Source organism: Sceloporus occidentalis, unplaced genomic scaffold (genome assembly GCF_023333645.1).
Source record: "Sceloporus occidentalis isolate IW3139 unplaced genomic scaffold, rSceOcc1.0.p SCAF_3, whole genome shotgun sequence".
Classification (NCBI taxonomy): domain Eukaryota; kingdom Metazoa; phylum Chordata; class Lepidosauria; order Squamata; family Phrynosomatidae; genus Sceloporus; species Sceloporus occidentalis.
The window spans coordinates 89,626,007-89,649,907 of record NW_028316983.1 but is presented as its reverse complement, the minus strand read 5'-3'; the positions used below and the strand labels follow the sequence as shown (position 1 = coordinate 89,649,907).

General features: G+C 39.7%; 2 protein-coding genes across 5 annotated transcripts in view; one reads left to right on the top strand and one right to left on the bottom strand.

The window, feature by feature from the left end:
* Positions 1-1,873: 1,873 nt before the first annotated feature.
* On the top strand, positions 1,874-15,172 carry RPE65 (retinoid isomerohydrolase RPE65). The gene is made up of 14 exons (XM_089515419.1): positions 1,874-1,917; positions 2,851-2,933; positions 5,738-5,888; positions 6,220-6,327; positions 6,417-6,558; positions 8,431-8,578; positions 9,011-9,092; positions 9,714-9,846; positions 9,993-10,132; positions 11,632-11,761; positions 12,985-13,099; positions 13,183-13,277; positions 13,717-13,828; positions 14,487-15,172. Exons 1-14 carry the CDS (start codon positions 1,907-1,909, stop codon positions 14,636-14,638), a joined length of 1,602 nt encoding a protein of 533 aa, XP_089371545.1. The 5' UTR covers positions 1,874-1,906; the 3' UTR covers positions 14,639-15,172.
* Positions 15,173-15,541: 369 nt separating this feature from the next.
* LOC149316406 (methylcrotonoyl-CoA carboxylase beta chain, mitochondrial-like) overlaps positions 15,542-23,901 on the bottom strand; it is a 29,332-nt gene continuing 20,972 nt past the window's right edge. For all 4 annotated transcript variants that reach the window (XM_089515418.1, XM_089515415.1, XM_089515416.1 and 1 more), the window contains exons 10-13: positions 21,490-21,612; positions 20,135-20,283; positions 19,225-19,306; positions 15,542-16,162 (exon numbers count right to left, since the gene is read on the bottom strand). In XM_089515418.1, the coding sequence (XP_089371544.1) occupies positions 16,073-16,162; positions 19,225-19,306; positions 20,135-20,283; positions 21,490-21,612 (444 nt within the window). In that variant the 3' untranslated portion in view covers positions 15,542-16,072. The remainder of the gene's footprint in view (positions 16,163-19,224; positions 19,307-20,134; positions 20,284-21,489; positions 21,613-23,901) is intronic.

The following is a 23,901-nucleotide window of genomic DNA, read 5'->3' as shown; positions in this document are numbered from 1 at the left end:
ACAAACACTGGCCTGACTCAAGAAACAGCAGTTTGAACATTTTCAGCCATCATAACAGTTCATCCAAGCAGGAGGTTACTAATCCATATACAATACAGCTTGCTTTGTTGAAACCAGATTCTATTAGTATTCCAAGTAGTGCAGACTCACTGATTCAATGATATTTACCTGTGTGTTTGCTTAACTGCTAAACAGTTCTCTGGTTGGGACTAAATGACAGAATACTGACAGTATTCTAAGACAAATAATACAAAAGAAAAGCAAGTGAAATTATCACTGCAGAACTAACAGTTGGAGTCTGCTGTGTTCCACTTACTTTCCCATTTGGAAGACAGATGGGGAATTTCCCCCAATCTAGGGGTGGGCATACCATAAAACCTCTTTGGGCGGAAGGTACCCTTCCCTTGCTATACGGCTTAATTATAGCGTCATGGGGATTTACAAAGAATTGAAGGTTTGTTTGGTCAAATTCTTTTGTGTGATACTTACTAAGAAGCTGTGTTTGTTTTGTAACAGTCACAATACTCATTTGAGAGCCACAATCTGCTTTAACATGTACTGTATCTGTCAGCCTGCTTTGACATAATTTGAAGCATTCTCTAATAAGGAGTTCCTACACACTTACAGAGGATGCACTATTCTATAGTCTCTGTGCCAGGAGTTGGCAAAATGTAGCCCATGGGCTATAAAATGCTTCCAAGCACATACTATGGGTTTGGGGAACATTTCCTCCACCACCACCCCCATTTGGAAGACTTGTGAGCTTCCAAGAGGTTGAAAACAATTATTGCAGAATTTTTCAAAAATATATATTGTCCTGAAATGTCCTCTAGGGGACTTAATGAGTATTTTGCAGCACATTTTGTGCCTTCTGAAACTGGCACACGAGAGGCATTTAAAAAAAAAAAGAAATTACTTACTTCCTGTTATTAAAAATAAGACTCTTGGACCTAAAATGTCCCATGAAAGCCCCAAATTATGAAAATGCCCCCTAAAGTCCCTAGAAGGTGTTTGAGGCATAAACAGAGTTGGGAGAGAGCAGTGGTGGAGAAATGCAGCCCTGCAAGTTCTGGATAGCTAATGTAGTCCCTTAAGCTTCCATAGTTCCCCATCTCTGCTGTAGCCAAATTCCACTATCCCTGTATTGAGAAAAATGCTCTGACATATTTGCAGAAGTAATAGATTTGGCTCAAATGATTTACCTGCAAAAAATTAATTGTTTTGGACAGATGTACTATCTGATAAAATGCTTATTTGCATTACTTTGCAGTGCTTTCAGAAAATAAATTAATGATTTTCTATGGGTAATTTTTACAAAAAAAAATGTAACATAAAGAATTGTCCTCTAATATTCTACATGACTAAGAGGAAGTTAAACTCTGATAAATTAGTAATTGCTCAAGGTATCTGCTGCTACAAATCTCTGTTTGTCATCCATTGCAAAGAATAGCATGTTTATTGCGTGGATGCTGCTTTGGAAGCCATCCCATATTTCCTTGACTCTTGGAACCAACAGTATTCCTAGGGCCAGTTCTTCTGAGCTGGACATTTGGGTAAGAGGGCAAAGAGTTGATGCCAAGGTGAAAGCATGTTCCAGGCTGCTCCCCCACCACCACCACCACTTTGTTTCTTTGTAATCCACTTTTGCAAGGGGAATTAAGTCTCTAGAAAAAACATTCAAAGACCTTGGAACAGCAGGACAAAAATCTCATAAAGCTTCAGGAGGATTTGAGTAGTGAAAGATACTTCTGTTTCCTAGGGCAAAGCTAATTGGCTCATAGGTTTCCTTCAAGCCAATGCTCTCACCAGTAAAAGCTAACATTCATATAAATAGCCAGAGGACATCTCTTGAGTGCTATATTCTGCACTGAGTTTGGGAAAGTTCAAGTCCTTTCCTGGGGAGAAAATGTCCAGCCAGTAAGTATCCTCTAGGATTTCCTCTGCATACAGATTAAATGTCAACCAAGCAAGTGGGATTGTGCCTGACAATTTTGTCAGCTGCAAGGACATGCTGCCATTTATGGAATTCTTCCAATATTGTGAGAATAATCTACAGAAGGGGACAGTGAGCATAAAAAGCAACAGGCGGTGATGAAGGTTGATCATTTTAGGAAAGACATTCTATTCTCTGGTTTTGAAACTTATACTACATAGAAGTATCCAATGAAAAGTCTATGTAATGTACTGGAAAATATTTAAATGTGCTCTCAATGAGATGTCATCTTCCGCCAGAATGGTACAGACCCATATTTGAATCTTTAAAAAGTGCTGTGGAGCATAGAGGTTTACTATTTCCCCCTGACTCAATGCCCAGTGCTCAACTGAGCAAGCATAGTTGGATACTGGAAAGGATGACCAGATTGTGATCATCCTTCAAATCAAATACTGCAAGAGAGGGTATGCTGGAAAGTTCAACTTGGGACGAGGACCAGGATTGCCATGCTTCTGAACTATGACGATTAGCATTTGTAAGGAGAAATAGGTGCATGTTGAATCTTTAATGTAATTTGGTTACAAGGAAGGGGTAGACCATATTTAACTAAAGAAGTATGTGATACTGGTTTCTGAAATATTTTCAACTCCCTCCCTTGGTTGAAATCTGTTCTTAGAGATGAACATCACAACTTTCTGGAAATCCATCCATCTGGACTCAAGAATACTGACTAGTAGCAGTTTTCTGGAAATGGCTACAAGATCATATGTTCTCACTGCAGTTATATTGTCTTCTATTACTTATAGTCAAATAAATCCCTGTCCAACTGAAAGCTCTGTTCTTTATTTCAAACACTTAGGGAATTGTTCAGGGAAACAGAAAGTTGCTCACCATTGGCTTTCTTAACATTTTTTCAGAGTTGAGCACCCCGCTGGTGGATACAAGAAACTCTTCGAGACTGTGGAGGAATTGGCCACACCAATAACTACTCACGTCACAGGTTTGTATTTTCTGGTCCTTTTCAATCTAGTTCAGGAGTCTGCCTTCAAGTATCACTCAGACATTTCAAAGTGTTCTTGAATGAGAAAAATGACCGGACTCCCCCCCCCCCCCTCCCGTGAGATCTGATGACAGTATATTTCCATGATTTAAGACTGAAGTTTGTGTTCAGAAATTAAAGGTCCAGAGTTATACCTTCCTTTACAGATTGTGTTAGCTTAAGCCCATAGTTGGCCTAATTGAGGAATACTTTTGTAGGCCAACATATTGCAAAGGAACAAATTGCAGTAGAAACCATCTTATAAAAACCTTGAATATCTCCATCCTTTATTACAGTAGTCTGGTTATTAGATTTTCACTGGAACAATGTTAACAGCAAATGTCTTCAACAAGTGAATCAAGCTAATAGATTTTCTCCAGGCAGCTTCTCATTTCAAAGGCAACTCTTTTCATTGGTGGATGAACCAATTATTAAGTCAAGTATTAATTTCCTTGTGAGATGAATGACTGCTCACAAGTAAAAAGGTTTGCACAATCTTTCCTAGGCAGCTGATGTGGAAAAATTGGCCACTTACCTTTATGGAGCAATTAATATATCAGATCAGACACTCAAAAATGAATTTTATTTTTTTAAACACTTTATTACTGATTGTTTTATTATGCATGTTAATCAAAACTAAGGTAGACTGATGTCCCCATGATCTCATATTGGTCTTTGGAATGGTATTTTATCTTGGGCCATAATTGTTTTGTTAGATACAACATTTTGACACAAGGATAGATTTTGTATATAGCTCTTATCTTACAGCATATTACCAGTGTACATGTGATGTTTTTTAATCACTTGAGTGCTTTTGTTATTTTCTAAATTAAATTTAGGCTTGCAAAATTGGCCATTTGGACTCCTATTTCCTTGTTTCTATTTTCTGTGAACTAGCTATAAACCACTTTCAAGGATAAAAGCCATTTCCAAGGTGTCTTGCAGAAGACCACAAAAATGCAAATAATGATCAAATAAGACAACCAAGAAAAAAAGAACCAACCATAATTATATATAAAAACCCAACCCAATAAATTGCAAAAGTGCAATAAGCAACCACTAAAGTGAAATATATAGCCATCAATTACCCAATAAAGCCATAAAAATGCTGAAGAAAACAAGTCTTTGGGACTCCTCTAAAGACACCTCATGATGTCTGGAGTATATCAGATGGAAGCATGCCTCAAGCAGCAAATATAAGATGTTGTGAAGTCTTTATTGTTTTATAGAAATTAAAAAGAGCTACTGATAGGGTTTTCTGCTCTAGCTTGGGGTTTGGACAGTTTACGGCAGCCAACTGTCGTGGATCAGCAAGATCTACAAATGTGGCATCACTGTCCAATTGTTTTTAGAAAAACAACCTTCCCCTTATGTTTGTTTATCAAACTTTTAATGGTGATGAGTTTAAAAGTACAACTGCAAAGACTATGAGCAAAGGCAATCCTTCCAGTAACTTGGGGTGTAACACCACTGGAGAATTAAATCAGTTTGACTCGACTCTAACTGCCATGATGCTGTCCTGTGGAATCCTGGGATTTTTGCTTTGGTGAGATATTCAACCTGCTCTATCAGAGAGCTCTGGTGCCTTACCAAACTACAAATCCCAGGAGTCCTCAGGATAGAGTCATGGCAGTTAAAGTTAATTCAGCAGCATTTTTATTTTATTTTATTTTATTTTTATCCCGCCTTTCTCCCAAAGGGGGACCCAAGGTAGCTAACATACATAAAACACAATAGTTAACATTGTACAATTAAAATCGTAAAAATATAAAAATTACAAATATAAAATTTAAAACATACATAGCTAAAATTAACAATCCAAGACCATCCCTCTCATCCCCCAATGGGGATGCCTACATCCTGGTGGTCTCAAATCTTTAAAGGCTTTGAAAATTAAAGCTGTATTTTATTATGCATTTACACTCTATTTTACACTGTATTTTTAATGCATTTTATGTTGTAACCTGCCTCGATCCTTTTGGAGAGGCATGATATAAATTTATTATTATTATTATTATTATTATTATTATTATTACTACTACTACTACATTGGACCAGAATTCCCAGATGGTGCATTTTCTTCTTCTTTAAAGAACATCACTTGTAAACTGAAGAAATAGGGTTATAGATTGGGATTGTTTCAGGACCTGAAATTTCCAGGCCAAAACTTGAGGCCTAGGGACAACCCTTTGCGATGTCATTAAGCATTGCACATTAAGTGCCAACCACAGCTACTCACAGCATGTAATTCAAAACACACACCCAAAGAGAGAAAATATATTTCCTATTTGAAAATCAAGACAAAAATCTTAGCTTTTAGGCCCAGATCAAGATGGGATTATTTCTTCTCACTTAGGGAGATGGGATAAGGAACATTTAATCTAGCCAACTTGCTTCTAGCCAGAAGGTGGATGTAGAGCAGAGTGGAAGATGAGCCTTGGCTCTACAATGACTGGGAGGGAAGGAGGAGGCTAACTGAATAAATACTTAAGTACAGTCTTTGCAAGTTGCAACAACAAATTAGTTAAGCTTTACAACCTGAATATAGTTTGAATTTCAAACTAGAGTTTGCCTTGCTTTGTCCAAACAAGAAATAAGAGGACCCTGAGACAAACACATCACTATCACTACCACAACTAGGGCTACAGTACATGGCTGCTTAGTGGAACTTAAAGGATACCCTTATTTCTGAGTCTAAATTTAGGCAGTATAACTCCTACTGAATCTTAAGCATTTGACAACCCTGTTTGCTGTCTTTGCAATAGGCAGAATTCCCGTCTGGCTCCGAGGCAGTTTACTCAGATGTGGGCCTGGTTTATTTGAAGTCGGCTCAGAACAATTTTATCATTTGTTTGATGGCCAAGCCCTTCTTCACAAGTTTGAAATTAAAGAGGGGCACGTTACTTATTACAGGAGGTAGGTACAAGCTAATTGAGTTATTACCCACTGTTGCCAATGAAACTCAGTGCAATATTTCATGCTCAACAAATCAGACAGTGCTATTTTCCTGTTTAAAATAAAAATTGTATTAAGTGTAAATGAGAAATGAGTGCATGTCATTGACATAGCAGATGCTGGATGTGTTCTATCATCAGTATCACATATATTACCATGTGATCCAGCTTAACCACATGGGTGACTGTTGCATACACTCTTGAGAGTGCAAAAAATAATAGTTGAAACTGGGAACTTGAATGTAGGCCCCATGCAATCTTTTCATGCTGTGACTTATCTTGCATTTTTATAGATTTATACGGACCGACGCCTATGTAAGAGCAATGACTGAGAAAAGAGTAGTCATAACAGAATTTGGAACATACGCTTATCCAGATCCATGCAAGAATATATTTTCCAGGTGACAAATTAAAATATATTATGGGAAGCTTAATGTGTTGTTTACTTCATATGGTGGAAAAAATAATCTTTGTGCTTTCCATTTGGCAGATTTTTCACCTATTTCCAAGGTGTGGAAGTCACTGACAATGCCCTGGTTAATGTGTACCCAGTGGGTGAAGATTTTTATGCCTGCACTGAGACAAATTTCATAACAAAAATCAATCCGGATAATTTGGAAACTCTTAAAAAGGTAGCATATTGATGGATAAAATACAAGGTTGAACAGGAGCTGAATATTTTGAATGGTGATGGTGATGTGAATCCTTTTGGTTTTGAATGATTTTTTTAAAATGTGTTCAATGTCTGTAAGCAAGCTTCTATGTCTCAGACTTAAAATCTCATGCTTCAAAACTGCAATTGCTATTCTACAAAGTGCATGTCACCAGAATGTGCTAATAAATATGCAAAGAATTACGCTTTTGAAGCTGATAACAGAACCAAACATCATTCAAGGGACAATCCTGGGGTTACTAGCACTTGTGCATTCATAACTGCTTTTGTGATCTAGGAAATTGGTCATGTTGGTTTTATATATGAGGAAGAGCTCTAGAGACCCACTAATTTGACAGTTTGCTATAAATAAATCACAGTTGGCACTTCATTCAAGCCTTTCAAGTGTGACATTTTCAAACCAGGATATATCATCTGTATACAGTAACCACCATAGCAACCTAGGAATCTGACCTATACTGAGTTAGACCTCCATCCAACCTAATACTGTTGACAGTGACTAGCAGCAGGACCCCAGAATTTCAGGTATGAATTTTTCCAGCTCAACTTGGAAAAGCTCAATTTGGAAACTTGCTCTACCACTGGACTAAGGTCCTTTGTCGTGTGTTCCACCATTCCAACCCAAGAAATTACTTATAGGCAAAGTTTGGAATGTATGGCCCAGTACAGACCACCCAAAAAAGGGCGGTCTGCCAGTGCCTAGTTTTCCGCTGGGGGGGAAACGCAGTGGACAAACTGCACGGTTTCCCACTGGTGGAAAAAGAACTCGCCAAAAGCGGGTTCTTTTTGCGGTGCAATGCTGGCGCTGCAATGCACCAATGGCGCACTGGCGACATCAGTATCATGCCGTGACGTGCGGACACTAAGTGTCTGTCACACCAAAATGGCAGCGTCCATCTGTACAGGGCGCCATCATTTTGACATAGAGAATACAAGCTAGGGTTGCGGGGCATCTCTAAGCGACGCCCCGAGGCAACCCTAGCACGTCAAGACGTGCGTCAAGGCCCATATGTACCAGGCCTTAATTTCTAAAAGTAGTTTGCCATGTAAATCCTTGCTAGCATATCCCAATAATTTATTACCGTTACTGTTAGAAAAACTGTCATATATCTTGTGGCATTGCTTGTTACTTGAAAAGACAATGTAAAATTTGCATAATTCTACTTAGAATGCTTATAAAATTCCCATTAGAAAGCAGAATCTAAAATTGTTGTTACCCATCCGTAAAAAATAATTCTATCCCCCATGTTATATTACTTTTGAAATTTATTTTATTTGGACCTTGTTATTCAGACTGGGAACCCAGTACAGGCAACTGCATTACTTTTAGCTCATTAATTCCATGTTCTGCACATAGTCATTCAGAATCAAGCCTCATCTATGTATTCGTCACTTCCAGCATTGGCAAGTGATTTATTTACTCTTTTGACTTTTGGAAGAATAACCAAAAATTCAGGATTCCTGCTCTGCCCATCCCCAAGATACTTTCTTCCTTTTCTCTTCATTCCATGGAATCCACACTCTACCTCATACTGTCATAATCTCTTAGCTGCTGTGCATGCCTAGGCTTAATTGATTTGTTTATCTTCCATAAAATATCTGGTTTTTATTTTGTACATATGCAAACATTGAGGTTTCCCAACCTGGCTAAAGCCCCACTGTTTTTATTATTTTATTCCATAAGGATGGGACCTGGGAGAAGGAGTTTGCTATTAGTATGTAGGCTATATAGAAAATTGCCAGATATGTCTCAAGCATGTTACATGATACAAAATTGTCCCAGATGAATTTATGGCTTCCCTCCAAATCGCCTCTCTGCTACTTTCCTCAGGTGGACATCAGCAAATATGTTTCAGTCAATGGGGTAACAGCCCATCCCCACATTGAAAATGATGGAACAGTTTATAATATTGGCAACTGCTTTGGAAAGAATTTTTCTCTTGCCTACAATATTGTACGAATACCTCCCCTGCAAGCAGGTCTGTTCACTTCCAAGCATGATCAGTATATTCTAGGATATCACAGCATGGTTTCCTCCATAGATTAATTAAATGTGCCAACTACACATTGAGTTCAATGTATTTTACCCATCATAGGATTTCTGTAGCTTTTTTGTTTCTTACACTCCAATTGCTACCTAATGGTTGTTTCAAAAACAATCAAAGTAGTTTTCTTGACCACAATAGCCCAAATTCAGCAATGTACCATTTGTGTCTGAAGACAGAACACTTTTTTATTTAGTCATCTAGATGCTGTTCAGTTGCATCTCTGTCCAACAACATGTAGAGGTTTGCAAGACTGCAATGCTGGAATACAGCATCCCTTTTATTTTTTGTTCATGTTTGCAATTCTCACTGATTAGCATTCCAAAAAAAATGGTAGATGACATCTGCTTTCAAACACTTTTTCAGACAAGAAAGATCCAATGACTAAATGTGAGGTGGTGGTCCAGTTTCCTTGCAGTGACAGATTTAAGCCATCTTATGTGCACAGGTAAAGTCCAACCTCTTATAAACATGAATTATGGTATGATATAGCTTTTGGTAGCTCTTCATAAAATGGTGGCATGTCATTCATAAAATCAATCCACACTGAAAAACAGCAGTTTCAAGAAGTAGTTTCCTCAGAGTTGGACAAGTCCAGTAAAACTTATAGGACCCCAAAAGAGAGCAGAGCTAATAAGTGACATAATACTTAATATGCTTTAAAGACCTCATAGGACCAGTCCAGTCAAAAAATTAGATTGTAATTGTAGATAGTTTTTAGATTGTAAGCCTGAGGGCAGGGAACCGTCCAATTAAAAAGATTGCATGTACAGTGCTGTGTAAATTTACAGCGCTTTATAAATAAAGGTTAATAATAATAATAATAATAATAATAATAACCTAACCTACATCACTTGTTTCTAGAAAAAAATGTCCTCCCATATGTAAAAGGGCTTGTTGAGCTTTCATTCGATATTTTTCCAATTAACTGTAACTTAAGCAGTGAATAAAATGGAAAGGAATCATTAATATTCCAAATACCTATACCTTACACTTGTAGACTATCATTTTTATCTATGCAAAATGTTCTATGATCTAACAAGCAACACTTAACTGTATTTCTGAACAGTTTTGGGCTGACTCCAAACTACATCGTATTTGTGGAAACTCCAGTAAAAATTAACTTGCTCAAGTTTCTTTCTTCCTGGAGTCTTTGGGGAGCCAACTACATGGACTGTTTTGAATCAAATGAAAGCATGGGGGTAAGTGATGCTATACTGTGATCTCCCAGGTTCATTACATGCATGAATGTATGCAGCCCAATTTCTCTCTTTGTAAGACAATACAGAAATAGATACAATTTTATTTTTTCACACAGTTCAACAGTACTTTTTAAATTATTTTAAAGGTTTGGATGCATGTAGCTGACAAGAAAAAGGGGAAGTACCTCAACATCAAATACAGGACTTCACCCTTCAACCTCTTCCATCATATTAATACTTATGAAGAGAATGGGTTTCTGATTGTGGATCTGTGCACTTGGAAGGGGTAGGTACTGATGGTCTTTCATGCCATAGATTGGGAGGGGCTGAATTGTGTCCTATGTTTGCATGCTCTGTCCTTTCTCCCTTTATGTGCCTGCAGCTTAACAAATTACTCCTGAGTTTCATCAAACCAGTTCAAATACAGCAAGCTACCATATTGGCAAACTCAGGGCTACTCTACACATTTAAAATATTCCTCCTTACCATCAAATAGAATGTGATCCAACCACACACAATTCACAGATGTTCAGGCTCCCCCCGCCAAAAAAAACCCAAACAAAATGTGGGAAAAGACTTAATGGCTTTTGCTGGACTATCTGCTGAAATCTGCAGAAATGCACATTATTGTATGTGTGGCCATCTGTCCGGTTCACATGCATTCAGATGGATGTGCATTTTCTGCAAAGGGAGGGTGAATAGATGCTAATAGATGCAGATTTGAACCAGAAAGTGAAGCTATTTAACCATCAATGGGAATGTGCAAAAATGTGCACCAATTCTCATAGTACACTTACCATATAAACTTGACTATAAGTTGACCTCATGTACAAGTCGAGGACAAGTTTTGGGAACATAATTATGGATTTTCATATGACCTGTGGATAAGTCGAGGGTAAAATTTAGGGGCACGTAACAAAGGATGTAAAGGATGATGCAAAGGAAAATGATGCCGAAGAAAAATTTCTTCCTGACGTTTTTTATGGAACATGGCCACATAGCCCAAAAAAACCCACCAAAAAAAAAAAAAAAAACCTATGGATGCCGGCCCTGAAAGCCTTCAACTTTACGATGCCAAAGAACTTCTAAAATTCTGGCATGCATAACTGTTTGTGCTCATCCTAAAGGCTGGACAGATGAGAGAGTAGAGGGGATCCATGCTTCTAAACTCTCACCTTTTACCACTCTAGTCAGAGAAAGGGGATGGCTCCATACATACATACATACAAGTTAAAGACAGTATTTAAGTTGATCCATGGATAAGTCGACCCAGGTTTTTGGGGTCAAATTTTTGACTAAAATTTCTAGACTTATACATGAGTATATACAGTATGTGTAGACTAACCCTCAGCTACACGTACAAGGAAGGAAATGAGGTACTACACAAGCTTTTTCTTTATTTATTCAATTAATATTCAACTTTTTGAAATAATAATAATAATAATAAATAAAATTTATTTATATCCCACCCCTCTACAAGATGCAATCGGGGTGGCTAGATGCAAAGAGCTTAAGGCATATGGGTATCTTATTCCTTATCCCCACAACAGTCTTGTCAGGTTGAGCACAATGGGCCGAAGGTCAGCCAGCCATTTTCAGAAGGTCTGAATGGGAAACTGAAGTGCCATCTTCCAACTTCCAGTCCAACATTCAAACCTTTACACCACACAAACTCTGAACAGGGTGGCTTGGAAGACTGAATACAGCTCAAGTTCAAATATAGAACCATGTTAGATCTCAGTAGATGCTTATTTTCAACAAGCTGGTGTTTTTGTCTTTGTCCAGGTACGAGTTTGTTTATAATTACTTATATTTAGCCAATTTACGAGATAACTGGGAAGAAGTGAAGAAAAATGCACAAAAAGCTCCTCAGCCTGAAGTTCGGCGATATGTCCTTCCCCTAAATATAGAAAAGGTAATTGTAATCTAGTCTTCCATCTTTCATTTGAATAAAGATGTTTTTGAAATTGAGTTTAAAACCCAAACACTGCCCTTAAACATTAGCTGACAAGAATGTAAAATGTTTATTTTGGTTGACTGTTGTAAAACTATATAAACTATGTGGTCAACTTTTATTTTCATGAAAGTCAAATATAAACACTAGTGCTATTTTGTTCCAGTTGTATTTTATGGATTTTGTCATTTTCCACTTCTAGAATCACTATGTGTGACAAAATTATTATACTGCAGAGATTCATAGTGTGCATGTTCACCTGCAAAGTTTGCAGAGATATGTTACACCAATGTTACATCAAACTATGAGGTGGGACCCTTGGGGGGACGACAAGAAATGTTCAAGGGGTGTGTGAGACTTTGAGGCCCTGATTCATTCTCTTGCTCTGCTTCCCACTCTTTTTTTTTCCTGGAGAAGAGAAAGGCAAGGAGAATGTTTGGAGTCTCTGCCTGAGGGAGGAGGAGGAGAGCTATTTCCTTGTAAAATGTTAATAAATATACATGAATGTGTGAATGAAAGTACACATACTAAACAAACAGAATATTTTTATTCATATGCTATGTCAAGCAGGGCAGGGATGTACTGCATATAGATGTAAAGGGCGTCACATGGGTAAAAGGTTTGAGAACCACTACACTTCTTGGGAAGTTCTGGTTGAAGGCTAAGCAAACTGGGGTACAAGTTAGTGAGCAGACTTTGCATTCTGCTGCAACATTGTGCTTTCCTAGGAAGAAGTGACATTGATTCATTTATACTAGAAGAAGCAAGAGGGTTGTACTTGGGGATACTATTGAAACAAACCTACTCAAACTTGATCCTAAGTACGGTCGGACCTCCATATTCACAGATTTTTTATCCACGGATTCAAGCATCCACGGCTTCAAAATATATTTTTTAAAAAAGTATAAATTCCCAATAGCAAACCTCGATTTTGCCATTTTATATAAGGGACACCATTTTGCTATGCCACTGTATTTAATGGGACTTGAACATCCACGGATTTTGGTATTCACGGGTAGTCCTGGAACCAAACCCCTGTGGATACCAAGGGTCCACTGTATATAAATTGACCCTTCATTCTGTTTCTTAGTTATACTGTTGGGAGCACAGTAGAAACACTGGAGAATGACTTCATTCTCCCCTTGCCCATTTTTTTCTTATTAGTTTCCCTTTCTGCCTTTTAGGCTGATACAGGCAAAAACCTAATCACATTGCCCAACACTACAGCTACTGCCATTCTGAACAGTGATGAAACCATATGGCTGGAGCCAGAGGTTATTTTTTCAGGGCCTCGTCAAGGTAAGACCAACCTCAGCCAGAAACAACAAAGCCAGCCTAGTGTGTAAATCAAACAATTCACTAAAGTCTGTTTTGTTTTATAGCTTTTGAGTTCCCACAAATAAACTATACAAAGTATTCTGGGAAACCGTACACATTTGCGTATGGCCTGGGATTGAATCACTTTGTTCCAGACAGGGTAAGCATTATAATGCTGATAGACTGGTGTAGGCAAACACAAGTACAAATTTAGATTTATTAACATGGCCAGGGCTAGCAGTGGTATGAAAATGAAAAGTAGTATTGGCATGTTCAATCTGAACGCCATGTTTGATAACTGTTTAAGCAAGTGCCCTGAAGAGACCTGAATATATTATCAGCCCCAATTATTTGGTTTGTCATTCCACCCCTCCCAGCATGAAAATATTATGTGCCCAAGCTAAAAAATGCAAATGCATGTTTAACGATTTAGATAAGTATGCATCTGTAGTCAGTGCCTTTTGAGACTAACTTAAACAATCAATATTTTGCATGGATTTGAAGTATCAGCAGATAATGATACTTGTTGGTCTAACAAGCCTATATATGCAAGTAAAAATATAATAAAATTCAATATTTTCCCCATAATCTCTTTCTAGCTTTGTAAAATGAATATTAAAACTAGAGAAACCTGGGTATGGCAAGAACCGGATGCATACCCCTCTGAACCAATCTTTGTTTCTCAACCAGATGCTCTAGAAGAGGATGATGGTAATATTTTCTTAATTTTTTTGTTTTTAAAAACCTTTGCCCATGGGAAATATGGCAGTCTTTGATGGCCACCAATGTGGTGTAGTGATTTGATTGTTGGGAAGACAGGTTCAAATGCCCAGTCAACCATGGAAACCCACTATATGATCTTGGGCATGTCACACACTCCCAGCCTTATAGGATGGCATTGGCAAACACCCCTGAACAAATCTTCCCAACAAAATCCCATGATATGTTTGTCTTGGGGTTGCCCTAAATTGGAAATGTTTTTAAGGCACATGACAATATTATGTTCTAAAGGTGTCCAAAAATTGCTAAGGAAAGAAACTTTGGCTGGGATCCTCTAAACCAGTTATTACCTGGAACTGAGGAGCTATGTGAGTCCCCCATGGAGGGCTAATCTTTTAAATTTTATTTAATTACTGGTAAAAAAAAATACCATGATATTCATCCTTCAGCTATTCTAACTCCAGGGGAGAGAATCAAAATTTCCCCATCTCTGCAATAAACATTCACCAGTGGAATAACAGAAAAATTGTTACATTTCTGGCTGGCAACTAGTTGATTGCAGATCCAACTTTCTCAGATGAACTAGCAATTTGTTCTTGAGGCTTCTTGAGGCTTCTTTAAGGTAACACGTATTTATTTATATATTTAGGTGTTGTCCTGAGCATTGTCATTAGCCCTGGCAATGGACCAAAGCCTGCATATCTTTTGATCTTGAGTGCAAAGGATATGAGTGAAGTTGCTCGCGCAGAAGTGGACATAAACATCCCAGTTACTTTCCATGGTCTTTTCAAAAAAGCATGATAATTGTCTTCATTAGACCTATGATGAAAGTTTCCTTCTTAGGCACAAACTGAACAACAACAACAAAAACAAACCCTGCATCCTAACCTGCTGCCAGATTTCTAAAATTAGCCCAATGTACATTTACAGTATGTAAGCATACTTTTGTAAACCATGTTCTTATAGACCAAATAAATGTATATGCAAATTGTTAGTACTTCATATCACTAATCCAACAGATGGAGATTTAAGTAAAACAAAGCATCAGCATTATCCTGTGAAATTACTTTCATTGGTTATTCTGTGGCCTAGGGAGCTGATTCATGAGTAAGATACAGGCACGGCCCTACAACTTTTAAAACCAAGGAATTGGGAGTGTGAGAGATATTCTGTTCAACAGATAACACTCTCATATACTCTTAACAGATTATAAGGAAATTGCAATTTACCATTTATCAGAACAATCAGTACAGAAACAAATTAATTCTAATTGGGCTAGCATGATGAATTCATATGCTTTAAGACAATAAAGTCTAATTCATCAAATCATTAAATTACAATGGCCTGTTACAGACTGCCAAAATAAAGCTGCTTCGGGTCTCTTTGGAGGTATGCTATTTAAATGATGCATGGGTCCTAAGAGTCCGGAGGTTGTGCCAAAGCCACACTCCATTCCTAAGCACTGGAGTGCAGCTTTTGGTGCAGCTTCCGGATTCTTAGGATGCATGCATCATTTAATCAGCATACCTCCAAAGAGACCCGAAGCAGCTTTATTTTGGCAGTCTGTAACAGGCCAATAATTTGTTGAAAAAACATTCCCCCACTTCTGAGGGGAAAATGTCAATTACATTTGCTTTTATTGGCAACTCGGAGAATCTCAAGAATCTTTCTTGCATAAAAAGAAAGTGCTCTCTTATCTCACCATCCTAACCTATCCATATTCCCTGCATCAACGGTGTGGAAAGTGAGAATTGTCAAAGGAAACAATGTTTTACTTCAGTTAGCCAAGAGCTATGTACTGTATAGACTGATCTCTGCAAAGTGTGCAACACTCCTTCTTTCTGGGTCTTTTGGGGGAATAGCAAAGTGCATCTTTTCTTTCTAGCTTGTGTTTTGACTGACTCCTTTAGTTGCTTACAATTTTTTTTTAAAAAAATCTATATTCTTATGTTTTCATTTCTCTCCCCCAATTATGACTGTAAACTGTCTTTAATCATGGAGAAGCATCTAATAAATAATTTATTTAAAAGTTCATGTTTATATTTCATATAAATTTAAAATATCTGCCAATCAAGTATGGAGAAGCATGACTCTCTGACATATCTCTTGAAATTAGCTACATTTTCATACATCAATATCATAATGGTATTCTCATTTTAATATACAACTACTTAACATTTTGCATCAATACAATCAGATGTTCACATTCCATTCTTTCTAGGCAGGCTTTCCTGCTCACATTCTTAAGACAGGCATAGGTGACTGCTGCAAGGACATGATCTGTTGTTTCTGCTGTTTTGTAATTCTTAAACATTGTGCAATAACCTGTCAAAACAAGAAGATATCAGTAATAATAATACTAATAATATACATAAGCTCTTTCAACTCAGTGTTGTCATTAAATTAAAACATCCACAATTGTTCAAGTCATTATGAAACTACATTAAGGTAACCTGTGAAGATATAACCTGAAAAGAAAAAATCTTTTCAAGTATCTTGACCCAAAAAATCATTTCTTTGGTATTAACTGATGGATTACCTTCAAAAAGGAGTATGAAAAAGCCTTTTATATAGTTCTTATACCCCCAAATAAGAATGAAAATCTTGTGTCTTTGCTCCTTCTCCATTAACCTCTTGAGCCACATCCTGATTGTCATCATTCCAGAGAGAATGGGGAAGGGGCATTAATCTGAACATATTTGAAGGAATAAGTAACTACCTTCAGATGTTATAGCAGGTTATAGAATTCCAGAGAAGTCATCAGTTTAGATCAGTGGTCCCCAAACTGTGCTCTTTAAGAGATTTTGGACTTCAGCTCCCAGAATCCCAGACTACTGGCCAACATGGCTGAAGCTTCTGAGAGCTGAAATCCAAAATCTCTTAAAGGACACAACTGGGGGACCAAGGGTTTAGATATGATCATAAAGATAATCAAAACAAAAACAAAGAGGTAGGGGAAATTGCAAACTGCTCATAGTGCTAGTGTACAATATGGAATGGACCAGGACAAGTTTCATGAAGCAAATCAAGCAATGAATGATTCTTGGGTCCTTTCTCCGCTCAGCTATTTTAATGAAACTGCATTTTCTCTGTGTCTACTTGATACTATAGAGCAGGGATAGGCAACCTTTTTGAGCCAGGGGCCAGGTTGCTGTCCCTCAGACAACTGGGGGGCCGAAGCCGGGGGGTGGAGCTTCCACCCCCGGGGGCGGGGCCGCGTGCCGGGGGTGGAGCCTCCACCCCCAGGGGCGGAGCTTCCACCCCCAGGGGCCAGACCACCTCCTCTTTGCCGGCCCCTGACGGGGCCCCAGGCCCTGTCAGAGGCCGGGAAAGAGCCGGTGGGGACCGCCAGCGCTGGAGGCCTCCCCGTATTTGCTGGCCCCTGACGCCAGGGGCCCGCTACCGCTGTCGGAGCCCTCCTGGAGGGCCCCTGCGACGGCAACTGGCCTCCCAGGAGCCCGCTGCCGCCGCCGGAGCCCTCCTGGAGGGCCCCAGCAATGGCAACGGGCCTCCCAGGGGCCCGCTGCCGCCGTCGGAGCCCTCCTGGAGGGCCCCAGCAAGAGCAACGGGCCTCCCAGAGCAACGGTGCGGCTCCTGGAGCCCCGTTTCAGGGCTCCGGAGGCCGCACCGGGCCTCTTAATGGGCGCCGACATTTTGCCCTTCAAAATGGCGGCCAAAGCCGCCAAAATCGGCGGCGATTTCGGCAGCAGGAGGGACCTAGAGGACCCCAGCAAAGGCAACGGGCCTCTGGGAGGCCCGCTGCCATCACAGGAGCCCTCCTGGAGGGCCCCAGCGACGGCAACTGGCCTCCCAGGGGCCCGCTGCTGCCGTTGGAGCCCTCCTGGAGGGCCCAGCGACGGCAACTGGCCTCCCAGGGGCCCGCCGCCGCCGCCGGAGCCCTCCTGGAGGGCCCCAGCGAAGGCAACGGGCCTCCCAGGGGCCCGCTGCCGCCGTCGGAGCCCTCCTGGAGGGCCCCAGCGACGGCAACAGGCCTCCCAGAGCTCCGGTGCGGCTCCTGGAGCCCCGTTTCAGGGCTCCGGAGGCTGCAGCGGGCCTCTTAATGGGAGCCACCATTTTGCTCTTCAAAATGGCAGCTGAAGCTGCCGAAATCAGCTGCAATTTCGGCGGCAGGAGGGACCGGGGGCCGACCCCTGCTATAGAGATCATGTTCAGAATACATAACAACTTTCTTTGTTTAACTATAATGTGGATTTCCTCCTGTTTTCAACATTTTGCATAATTCTCGTAAACTGGCAAAACTAAGACATGACAGATTTCTTGGCAATTCAGCACCTTATAACCCAAAAATTAAAAGCAGATCTAGTAAATTTATAGTTATTATTGGCAATTATAAATATAATTGGCAGAATAAACAATACTTTTAAATGCAATATACCAAAACATGATAATTTTATGAGCAAATCATAAAAAATATTTTATGCCAATTTTTGTCCATAAAGTAACAAACTGACTTTTGATGTTCTTAAAAGGAACACATATTTTTAAAATTTTCTCCCCCAGATTTGCAGAAATTGTACACCTCCAGTTTAAAAAATTTAAGAAAACAGCTAATGGTGCAACTGAATTGTGGGATTTACTTCTGTATAAGCATGCATTGGATTGTGCTGCATACCACTTTTGACTATTGTACAATGTATGGAGAACAATTAGTATTTAAATTATTCAACATAAGCTAATGTGGGAGGCGGATGAAATATACCATGATTTTAACAGAAAAAAAAGAAAGTAGTGTGAAAAATCACTGTGAAGGCAGGAGCTGGGCAAGCCAGGTTGATGACAGCCAGTCACTGCTCAGGGAATGTTATGAAATGTGGGAGGGGGTCTGTAGGGAAGAAATGATACAAAACTGAAGCTTGTATCTAACAGAAAGCAGATAGGGAAAAGATGGCACATTGTGGAGAAATAGGAGAAAGAAGGCATAGAGATAAGGAAAAGCAGTAACAGAGATAAGACAGTCAGCTGGGGGGAAGAAATGAATAGAGTTTTGGGGAACTGCAAATGCTTAAATAGTTCAGGGATTAATGAATTTTTTAAATGTGTCTTAATACATTTATGCTAGTTTAATCTTTTTTTACACCTGTGTCTAGCTGTTCCTGTTACGTTTTGATAGTGTGATCATGCTTAAAATAGTGAACCCATTGAACAATACAGCCCCTGGTCCACATAGGGATCCCCTTGAGGCCCAAGTAGCAGATCCAGGAGAGGGGGAGGCTGGGGGCAGAAAGTGAATGACAAGAATCCAAGGGCTGGAATTGTGGGGTGAACCTGGAGAAGGGATCTGTCACAATCGTAGACAAATAGAATAGGAAGACATGGGAAGGAGAAAGTCTTTTATACATAAAGAATACATAGGGAATAGAGTCTACCTTCCTTGAATTCTGAGGCAGAATTACACCATCATCCCAGATCCTGGCTGTAGAGTAAAATGCACTGCTTTCTTTCTTTAATCTGGGAAGAAATTAACTTTATTAAGTTTGTTTTAAAGAAAAGGTAACATTTAAAAATTTAAAAATATCCTTGTAAGTAGAAGTCAGAGACATAGCCATTTTACTTTGAAATATCAGTATGCAAAGGTATTTTGTAGTAACTTTGAGACTAATTGCAAAATAAGACATAGCGTAAGCATTTGGGGACTTGCATGTGAGGAAGTAGAACCAGCCCATAAAAGTTTATGCTACAACTTCTTTTGCAGAGTTAGGCCTGTTACAGACAGCCAAAATAAAGCTGCTTCGAGTCACAGTGGAGGTATGGTGTTTGAATGATGCATGCGTCCTAAGAGTCCAGAAGTCGCACCAAAGCCACACTCCAGCCGTAAGGACTGGAGTGCAGCTTTGGTGTGGCTTCTGGACTCTTAGGACGCATGCATCATTCAAACACCATACCTCCACTGTGACTCGAAGCAGCTTTATTTTGGCTGTCTGTAACAGGCCTTAGTCTCAAATATACTTGTAGATATTCTGTGTGCTAAGAGTCACCCTCTCAGGCCCAGAAAACCTGTGAAAAGGCACACAAAAACAAAGAGAAGAGTCAGACAATACACACATTGTCTTGTGACAAAAAAAATGGAGTTAATTTATGTAAATACCTCAATTTTGAATTTAAACAGAAAACACATATTCTATTTACAAAAGAGAATATGAGAAGCACAAAAGCCAAAAAAAAAAAATCCACTAATTTAGTAGTGGTATCCAAACAGAAATGTTACAAATATTAATTCAGTCATAATAATGAAGAATTGAGGGTTGGGTGTGTGTTTTTTTTTTAACATTTACATACTTTTCCTTTAGAAATGTTAGATCTACTCCTGTTTCTGAGCAGTCATCATCCAAAGTGAGCGAAAATGTAGGAAAATGTCTTGAATCCACAAGGGCAATTCTTGCATTCGGCCAGAGGAACAGGAAGTTTGGATCAAATGATCTCCCACACTGAACACAAAAAATACAAAGCAAAGGAATTCAGAAATTAAAAAAATCACCTTTAAGCCAACTGAACAAAAGACAGTAAAAGGCTTTTGAAATATTGTGGGACACACTCTCCATTTAAGTAAAAACACAGATTTCTTGTTTTAGTACAGCCTGATTCTTTGCAGCTGCAGCAGCTAGAATACCACAAGTAACAGCCTGAGCCTTTATCATCATCACAGTACCACAGGTCCAAAACACACTGCAGAAATAACCCACTCTGAGACTGTTTTAACTGCCTTACCTGAATGCTAGGGAACTGTAGTTCTGTGAGACATTTAACCTTTTTTGTCAGAGAGCTCTGATGCCACGATAAAATACAAATCTCTAGCACTAAGCCAGGACAGATAAAGCGGTCTCAAACTAGATTATTTCTGTAGTGTGTTTTGGACCATATTCTAAAGTATGGATCTAATTTACATGTCAACCAAACCCCACAATTTACATGTCAACTAAAAATATTATTGGAAATATAATATTTTGCTACATCTTTATGCAGTTATCTCCTGCAACCAATGAGAATGGCCCATTAGGTAATCTGTACCACATTAGAAAATGTCCCTTTAAAAGAAAGTCAAGATAGCTTAGATATTCTTAGCACTGTCAAATACTATTGATAGTTCCAATTAAAGCATACTGAATCAAAAGAATTTACTTAAGTGCTGAATCATCATTCAACAACTGATTAAATGGCTCTGCTCTTACTGGGATTATCAATGGGGTTCATGTCTTAGAAAGAGATATATTCTAGGGTTTCCAAGATAAGACATCCCAAAATAATTTTAATACATCAGTTTTTCTAACACAAATTAAAGTGCAGCATAGATACAAACTATATGCCATGGTAATCATCTAATGTGGTAGGAAGTGCAAGTGTTAATACAATAACCATATCAACAACATAACATAACGTATGTCTGAATTCTAGGTAATGTAACTTTACCTACTTACTGTACATTAAGTTTACGTTAATGCAATGAAACTTTATTTAAGTCAAATGCAAACAGTGGTTTGATTTCTATTCCAATGCATGACACAGATTGCTCATTAGCTAAGAAAGGTGTCAAAGAGCAGTATAATGGTGTAATTGCAAGTAGGGATGGATTGGAGAGAGGCAAGTTGGTTATCTGCAGCTACAACCTAATGGGTGTCCATGCTGAACAATCTTACCATAGCATAACATTCATTTCCATAGCAGCCACCAATGACAAGGGTTATCTTGGGAACGGCAGCACAGGCAACTGCAGACATCATGGAAGCCTGTGCTTTTAATCTGTTAGTATGGTCCTCTGCCTAAATTAAAATGGAAAGTGTTGCCAATTATTCATTTTTAGATGCAGAAGTTATCTCAATTTTCTTAATGGCCTCAAAATATTATGCTTTAAAAATGAAACTTTTTTGCAAACACAAGAAGAAAAATGGACAGATATGTGTGGGATGCTGTTTTTCAGAGACCTTCCCATAAGAAGGGAAGTGTAGAGGCAAAACCAAAAGCGTGTAAGGTGAGCTGGGAGATTAGACCAAGAAGGATGGGACATCAATATACATTGATTTATGGACAAATCATAGTAAAGCCCACAAAGCCTTAGGGCAGAGTAATTGTTAATTTTAGAACTGTGTTTTGGGATGATGGCAGTTCTGTTTGCAAACATTTTCCTGCTACCAGCTATTGTTGCTGAAATAAAGTTCTTGCTATTTGAATCCAGAAGACTGGTTTACTGAACTCTGGGAGAGGGGCAGTTCTTGACAATATATCTGGTAGAGACCTTTAACTCCTCCCTAGACCTCTCATTCACCTCTTTCTGTACCAAGACGTTATCTTCATTTTGAACCACTGGCAAGTCTTTCTCCAACACTGCACCTCCCATATCCTAGAATCATAGAGTTGGAAGAGACCGCAAGGGCCATCCAGTCCAACCCCCCGCCATGCAGGAAATCACAATCAAAACATCCCCGACAGATGGCCATCCAGCCTCTGTTTGAAGACCTCCAAGGAGGGAGACTCCACTACACTTCGAGGGAGTTTGTTCCAGTCGAACAGCCCTTACTGTCAGGAAGTTCCTCCTAATGTTGAGGTGGAATCTCTTTTCCTGCAGCTTGCATCCATTGCTCCAGGTCCTAGTCTCTGGAGCAGCAGAAAACAAGCTTGCTCCCTCCTCAATATGACATCCCTTCAAATATTTAAACAGAGCTATCATATCACCTCTTAACCTTCTCTTCTCCAGGCTAAACATCCCCAGCTCCCTGAGTAGTTCCTCATAGGGCATGGTTTCCAGACCTTTCACCATTTTAGTCGCCCTCCTTTGGACACGTTCCAGTGTATGCAACTCTACTACAAGTCTACTATAATATTACGTAGACCACAAAAATGAAATACATACACACAACTTATGATAGATTCTGTTAGATCAGTGATTCCCAAAGGGGGCAATGGAAACCTCCAGGGGTGATGGTGGTGAGAGAAAAGCAGGTAGCAGGGATGCCTTCATTCAAAGTACTGGAACCCAAGAAAGACAAGGGGAACCAGCAGCTTTAGGACCATGGTGGGGAAGAGAGTTGCATGAACCTTCTTTTCAGGGTCCCTTAAAACCACCATGCAGCCTTGCTGTTTGCTTCATGTGGTGGTGTCTCTCACTCTTTGCCTATCCAAGCAAGCTCACCCCCTTAGCTGTGTCTTTTGCTAGTAGAGGCAGTGGCAGTTGGGAAACTCTCATGAGGCTTGGACACATGGCATCACTTCTGTGGGTTGAAGCAGTGCCATTTTGGGACAGACTGAATGACTGCAGCAAGGAGTTAGAACATATCATAGTGGGGAAGAAACAGCAGCAAAAAGAAGCTGTCAAATTTGGGATCCTGCTTAAGCTTTGTGAGCTTTGCTGGGACATGGCTGGCAGGTTGTAGCTGCACTGCTGCTCCTGCTTTCTTTCACTGGACCAACTGAGAAAAGAAGTAGCAGACGTGTGTGTGTCTGTCGGGGGGGGGGGGGCACTTGAAGCTATGTGGGGAAGAAATATCTCTGAGGGACAGGAAGGGAAGGAGTATCTGGGGTCTATTTTTGGAAAGTGCCTTGGAGTGGCTCCTGTAGTTAAAATCTCTCCCTTTTCCAGTCAACACCAGTCTCCAGTCCACAGCATGTGGCCTCTGTAAATCCCTTACCCACACACCAGCTGTGCTCCTCTTCACCCTGATGAAGAAGGACTGAGGTTCTCTGGGAGCAGCAAATGAGCACCTTGGGAGCAGCCCACTAAGCTGGCTGAGCAGCAACCAAGAGGCCTCTTGCTTGCACTGGCCTTTCCTGCAAGACTTGTAGGAGAGAGAGACTTTTCAGTCATTGTTTAGCCAGCTGCTCCCAGAATGACCAGATGGAAAAGGTTGGTTGTTTTGAATTTGCAGGAGAACAGTAGACTTAACATCAAGAAATACACATGGGCAGGGGTGTTAGGATTGTCACCCAAGAGAAAAGGGGTCAGTAGCCTGAAAAAGTTTGGGGATCACTGTATTAGATTCTGACATGACCCCTGCCTGATTGGGTAGTAACAGGAGTCAACCCATACATGGTTCTCTCCTTCATCAGACAGATCA